The 6,657-nt window shown below is 50.2% G+C and overlaps 1 protein-coding gene across 1 annotated transcript; it reads right to left on the bottom strand.

Moving 5' to 3' along the window:
- Positions 1-2,043: 2,043 nt before the first annotated feature.
- SLC46A1 (solute carrier family 46 member 1) lies at positions 2,044-6,572 on the bottom strand. The gene is made up of 5 exons (XM_014308835.2): positions 6,548-6,572; positions 5,423-6,367; positions 4,967-5,050; positions 3,874-4,030; positions 2,044-3,354 (listed from the first exon to the last, which is right to left on the bottom strand). The coding sequence occupies exons 1-5, from the start codon at positions 6,570-6,572 to the stop codon at positions 3,279-3,281; spliced, it is 1,287 nt and encodes a 428-aa protein (XP_014164310.1). The 3' UTR covers positions 2,044-3,278.
- Between the last annotated feature and the right edge of the window lie 85 nt (positions 6,573-6,657).

A 6,657-nucleotide genomic window follows, 5' to 3' on the forward strand; every position in this document is an offset into this window, starting at 1 on the left:
CAGCAGGAGCTGGTGAATCTCTCTGCTGACCACCACACCCCCACAGCCCTGCCTGAGCTGCCCGGGGTTGTCCCTGCTCACTGCTGGATGCAATCCTAAGTAACACTTGCTTCTTCCTATCAACCTCTTCTCAACACCCACCTGGGCTTTTTGCAGCTCCTTACCTTAAAATATCCAGAAAAAGTGGAGTTTTTGCACAGGGCTGGCAAAGGATGCTCCAGGACCATCAGAGCCTGCTGCCAACACTGCAGGTGGGGAACCATGGGCATCCTGACACAAATCCCTGCATTCCACACTCCAGGCTGCTGAATCACCTTGAAAAACAAACAGGCTCCTCTTCCTATCCTTGCTCAAGAAGAACTCAACCTTTTCAGGAGGTAACAAGGAGTCTCAGCCAGCTTGTCCTCCTCCTGGCTCTCCCTGGAGCCCTGCTTTAACTGTCAGGAACACAAACACTTTCTTCTTTTGGCTTGGATCCACAAACATATCAGGGGCAGAAAAAAAAAAAGAAGTTAATTCTGGTGCTTTATGGATAGTTCTTATCAGCTCCCAGTTAATGGCATCTTTGCTCTCCAGTGAAAGGTTAATAGCCATATTTGCCCAGCATTCATCAGAATTAGAATCTATCTAATCTCCAGAATAAATAACAAGAAGGCAGCAGATGAGCCCAAAGGTGAATCTGCCCAAGGATAAAAGCCTCCTGTGAGCTGCTTCAGGGAAAAGCCTCCAGTAACTGAATGTCAGGGCCACTGAAGCAGTCCCACACAAACAATCCTAAGGATTTTCCTCCCTGCAATAATCTGGTAAATGACTGTGTCTTGTTTCCCAGGAGCTCTGCAGCAATCAGCCTCCTCACCCAGCACTCAGTGTGGAGCTTTACTCATTCTCCACAGCTCAGGTGTCTCACCTGACATGAGATCCCATCTCCTACTCCAGCTGCCTGGACTGTGACTCCTCCTGTTTCCCCATCATTATCTTCACCTTAATGAACTTGCCCTGCTTCTGGCAAAGCATCCCAAACCCAGCCCCTTCCAGCTGGAGCAGACCCAAGGAAATGAATTCCTCTCTCCTCACCCTCTCTCATTCCTTTGCTCTGCCACGTCAAAAGTGTTTGGAGTTATTCAATCAGGCATTATTAATAAATCTGGTTTTTACTCTAAATCCCTTCCTCTTTGTCTGTATCACGTGCTTCTCTCCCTGCAGGCTTTTCACACTTGCTTTTCCTTGCCAGCACGAAGCAGAACTGACATTCCCAAGCAGGATTCCTGCAGGAACCCCTCACTTCCCACTCACCTTTGCATGGGCTGATGCACTGCACCCCCAGGGACTCTGCCTGCTCTCACCAGCCATGGCTCCACTGTTGCAACTCTTGGAGGGTGGCCTAGAAAAACTTCGGTTTAATTTTTTTAATTAGGCATAATAGCTGCCATTGAATGTGTCCCCATGCAGAGCCAGGTCTCACCTCCCTGCACAACACTGAGCAGCTGCTTGAATTGGCACCCAGGGGGTGGAGAGGGCTCCACTTCACAATCAGTTCAGCCACAAACATCCACTGCAACGTTCACAGCATGCCCTGTTCCTCAGGGAGGCCAATTCCAGGCTGAGCCCAGCAGTCAGACCTGTAACTCCAACCTTCCCTGGCAAAACTGCTTGGGGCAAGTGGCATAACACCAAGTTCTTCAAGCCTCCCTGCTTCCCTGCTCCCCAGTTCTGCTTCTACCACAAACTCCCAATGGACAGGGACAAAGCTGGGTTAAAGTGTTTCACATTTTCTGCACACTGAAGGACAGCTTTCAGACAAAGCTCTCCTGCAAGCTTTACTCTGGTGGTCAGGAAAAGCAAGTTTTGGCTGCTTGCAAGTGCCAAACCTGCATTTTCCCTGACTTCCCACTCTCACACACTCATTCTCCACGAGACAGATAAATTCCTGCTGCTCCTTCTTTACTGCAGTCTTCAATAAAGGACTGAGAGGTAAAATAATGGAGAGAAACCTCCAACGAGTCAAGGACAAACGATATCAACAGCTGCACAAGATATCCAGAGTTTTATGAACCATAAAAGAGCATGGAGGTTTTATTCATTCTGAAAGTAACAGTAAAGTCATTACTGCATGTACCTGAACAGCATGTGCAGTGCAGTGTACATAGAACTGCTGGTTTATGGCACATTGAAGAGAAAAAACAAAGCATTGCAGCAACACAGGTAATGCTTTGGAAAGAACAATTATAAGTTCAATGGACATGGGGTTTGCTTGCTGGCATCAACAGATCCCAAGCAGCAGCACTGAGATCATTAACACAAGATTATGCCACATACAACAAAAAAGATTAATCTTAAAGACACTAGTCCTGTCCCCAGCTTGCTGAGGAAGGGCTCTGGATAAGCACAGCAGGGATTTCACATGACTGGGGCTCAGATCTGCAGCGTAAGGGGGGAACAATTCTGACAATTTTCTCCTCAACTTCATAGCTTTTGGCTATGTCAATTTTTATGTCAATTAAGGCACCTACAGGAGTTGCTCCAAGGATCCTCGTGGGTCCCTCCCAACCCAGGATTTACTCTACTGGCCCTGCAGTATTCTCAGATGATCTGCTACTTCTCAAAACCACCTCTGAGATCCTGGGCTGAGCTGCAGGCAAGGCAGGGCATACCACTGGCACTCCTACCAACACTTCATGAATTAGATCCTCCTCTTAGGACACCTCTGACTTGCAAAACTAAAGCTGGTTCAGTCAGTAAGGACAGCAATAGCACTCCTGTGCTAAACTACCCCTCTCCATAAGGAGTTCTGTGGCCTGGCATGTCACATTTGTTGGGTTTTTACCGGCAATGTGATGATTTGGAGCATCTTCTCCCCACAGCAGGACACTTGGGTGCCTCACCCACACCAACAGCTCATCCCTGCACACTGGAATACCCTGAGGGGAAAATGCTCAGCAATTAAAGCAGAACTCAGTCCTCTCTCCCCACTAAAAGCATGACAGGGCCTTCTGGCCCCACCAAACCCCAAACCATGAAGCAGCCTTGCAAAAGGCCCACAACAGCTTGATTGGCTCTTGGGTCTCTTGGGTTTTCTGTGACAGATGAGCCAACACAACGTTGAGGAGGCATTCACAGCTCCAAATCAAGTTCCTCCTGTGATTTCCAATTATTTGGCATTTAAAAGTCAGTAAGGACAAGCAGAGCGTCCCTCCCACACTGATCAGTCCTTTGAGGGAAGAATGAAGTGCAGTGTTCAGGTGGACACTGCCGTGCTGGCCAATTCCTTGGTGTTAAATTCAGTCTTTTGTGGGGGACAGGGAAGCCTCTTGGAAGTGGTTGTAGTCGTGTTTTGAATCCCAGATTTGTATCCACCTAGAAAAGAATGAACAGTTTCAGCTTCCTAAGGCACATGGGGATGTTACTGAATTGAGTGAGTCTTAAAAATTTCAGGGGAACAAAACAAAATGACCCTGCCAGGAACTGCTGCACTTCTGCAAATCCTTCTCCCAGAACCTACCAGGGGATTTGTTTTCTATCACAACAAAACTTCTGCTTCAATTACTAAAGAAATTACAAGAAGAGAGACTGCTGAGAGAGCTCCATCTCTTCCATGAAGAACTTTCAAATTCAGTTCCAGATTTTGGATTCCATTGAGGCTGCAGTGAGGCTTTGAAACACTTTGAATATTGGGAGCTACACTACTCAGGCTGCAGGTTTGTCCCTAGGATTCAGATTCCAAAGCAAATGACCTGCACCTCTTTTTACTGGAGACACCCTCTCACAACCAGAACTGAAAATATGCCTTAAAAACTGCCAGCTTCTATCCTAAGAGTAAACAGTATTTTCCATATGACATTGCAAGGCAAAGTTTGAACTTTTGAAGTAAATTACCCAAGGATAGCTGCTGGAATAAGGAGGATTATAGCCCCAAAGAGAAATGGGAATCCCCTCATGAAGTGCAAGGTGGCAGGGTAGAGAGAGTTGAACACTCCTGTAGACACGAGTGAACACAGCCCTTCCACGCAGGCAACAGAAGCAAAGAGAGCACCTGGAAAAGAGAGATAAGAGGTTAATGGTGAGATAGGCAGGTGGTTATTGCCTGTAAACAGCTGTAACACATCACCCTCAGTGCATTCTGCCAATCTTTCCAAGGGTTTGCACTTGCCATCAGAAAAGTGTGTGAATATAAAGAGTGGTAAGGTGGGACAGGACTGGCCTGGCACGTCCAGCCTGTGGCCATGCCCACCTCACCAACCTGCAGGATTTGTATCAGAAGATGACCAGGACATTATATCAGCTGGATTGTAAATGCTCCAGGCCAGGGCACCTCTTATCACTTGTTAAACATTAAGTACAGCACAAGATTTAGCACCATAAATGCGCTGTACGTGCCATCGCCGCCCTAAAATAAGAAACCTGAGTATTGCAAAATCACCTCTCCATTGTTGCCACCTGGATTCCCTCCTCCCCCTGTCTGCCCCAGAGACATTCCTGTGCTGTGTTTCACAGCAAGTGCAAACCCTCCAGACACATAACTGGACAAAAGGCAAACATGCTCCTCCTGTGGGTTATCCGTGATCTTTCACCGTGGTCAATGATACAACCCTCCTACAGCACCTGGTTCTCCCCACTGTTATTGATCTACAGAGGAAAGTTATGGTCAGGAGAATGACTCTTTTCTCCTTGTTATATAATCCATTTTAACTCTTGTTCCTTGTAAAAGCTTTGGAAATGAATGTATGGATGAATGAACTACTCCTGCTTTTCTTCCTTTGTTCTCATCTTGGAAATGCAGTGAGTCTGAATCAAAGAATGACAATTATTTGGGGGGAAACAAATTAAATTACCTGGGCCTAAGGGTGAATGCAGGGGCACAGGAGTCCAGAGGAGTCAGGGAACTCCCAACCTCCCCAGAGTCTGGTTTCAATATTCCAAGAAAAAAGTGTTTCAGGATCTGGCTTAAGCACAGTGGTTAATTCCTTACCTTGTTCTGTCTCACTGACCAGCTTGGAGAGCTTGGATCTGATGACTGGAGTGGCTGCCATGGAAAGGAACAAAATTCCATAACCTGTGAGCAAGACACAGCACATTAGGGAAAGCTCACCTGAAAAATAGAGCCTCCCAAGTCAGTCCCAGAAATGTGCAGCTGCTGGCAGTGTCTCCCTGCTGTATTTAAACACAATTCACCCTCCTGGATCTCATAAGGCACTTCAGTCTGTGTCTGCAGTGTAACGCAGTTCTGGGAAGCCTAATGTTCTAGGAACTACATGGATGCACTTCCAAATTCAGTGTTTGGCCAACACTGCCCTTAGCAAGGCACAGTTTTGTTGGTGCATGAGGCAGAACAGTTTTGTTGGTGCACAAGGTAGAACTTCCTGACGTGCCTGAACTCCTCATGAAGCTCACTACCAGAAACAGGGATTTAAGCCTCCAGCATCACCTGTAAACATCAGTGGCGTTGTGGTAGCAAGAGACATCACCACCAGCCCAGCAATGTTGGAGATCAAGCCTATCTCTGCCACCCAGATGTCCTCAAGGCAGAGCTGCAGCAGCCTCAGCCCCGCCAGGCTGCTCAGGTAAGCCAGGTAGCTGGCGGCCGAGCCGTACCCGATGAGATCAGAAGCCCAGCACAGAGGGAAGCCCAGCTCGTACACCACATAGATGTCCTTGGCTCCAAAATGCACCGTGACAATCAGAAAGAAAGCCAGGGAGTACAGAGCCAGCTTCCACCTGGAGCTCGGCTGCTCGGGGGCCGCGTACAGCCTGAACACAGCCTTGTAATGGCTGAGCGTGAACAGCTTGGCCTCCTTCTTCTGCTTCACCGACTCCCGCAGGAAGAAAGCGGCGTAGAGGGTGGCAGCAAGGCTGGCAGCGAAGGCCAGCCAGAAGGGGTTGATGTAGCCCTGGGCCTTGCGCCACTGGCCGCCGCCAATGCTGGCCACCATGCCCGCGGTGCCCAGGCACGCCTCTAGGATGGCCACGCGGAACGTCCGCGCGCGCCGCTCGCTGGTGTCGGCCACGTAGGAGAAGCAGCCGGCCAGGATCAGGTTGTAGTCGCCCGTCAGGCCGCTCAGGATGCGTCCCAGGAGGAAGAAGGCGACGTGCAGCTCCAGGTACATGACCAGCAGGTAGATGGCTGTCTGCAGGGCCATGCCTGCTGCGGGCAGGATGAGCGCCGGGCGCCGGCCCACGCTGTCGCTCCATGCGCCCAAGAGAGTCACGGAGAAGAGGCTGACGAAGAAACCTCCCAGGTTGATGTAGAGGTTCCAGTGGGACACCAGAGCTTCCACCTCCTGCAGGAGAAACAGGCAGCTGAGCAGCTCCAACAGCACCCACTGGGCTCCCCACTGCGGGCGCTCCCTGCTTCCATCACGCTCCCCGCTCCCTTTGGGGCTTCACGTTCCCTCCTGACTCTGCTTCCAGGGACTCCCAGCTCCTCTCAAGCTCCCTGTTCCTCTTGGGGCTCCCTGTTTGCCCCCGGGGCACCTCTCCTCCCCTGCTCTGCTGGGACCTCCCGTTCACCCTGAGCCTCCCGCTCCCTCCGGGGCTCCCCAGTCCCACGGACTCGCCTTCCCCCGGTCCCCATCCATCCCGCGCTTCCCCTCAGGGCTCTCCCGCTGACTTCTTCATCCACCCCAGAGCTCCCCGGGCTCTCCGGTCCCCCCGTGTCCCCCG

Source organism: Geospiza fortis, unplaced genomic scaffold, assembly GCF_000277835.1.
Source record: "Geospiza fortis unplaced genomic scaffold, GeoFor_1.0 scaffold425, whole genome shotgun sequence".
Lineage (NCBI taxonomy): Eukaryota > Metazoa > Chordata > Aves > Passeriformes > Thraupidae > Geospiza > Geospiza fortis.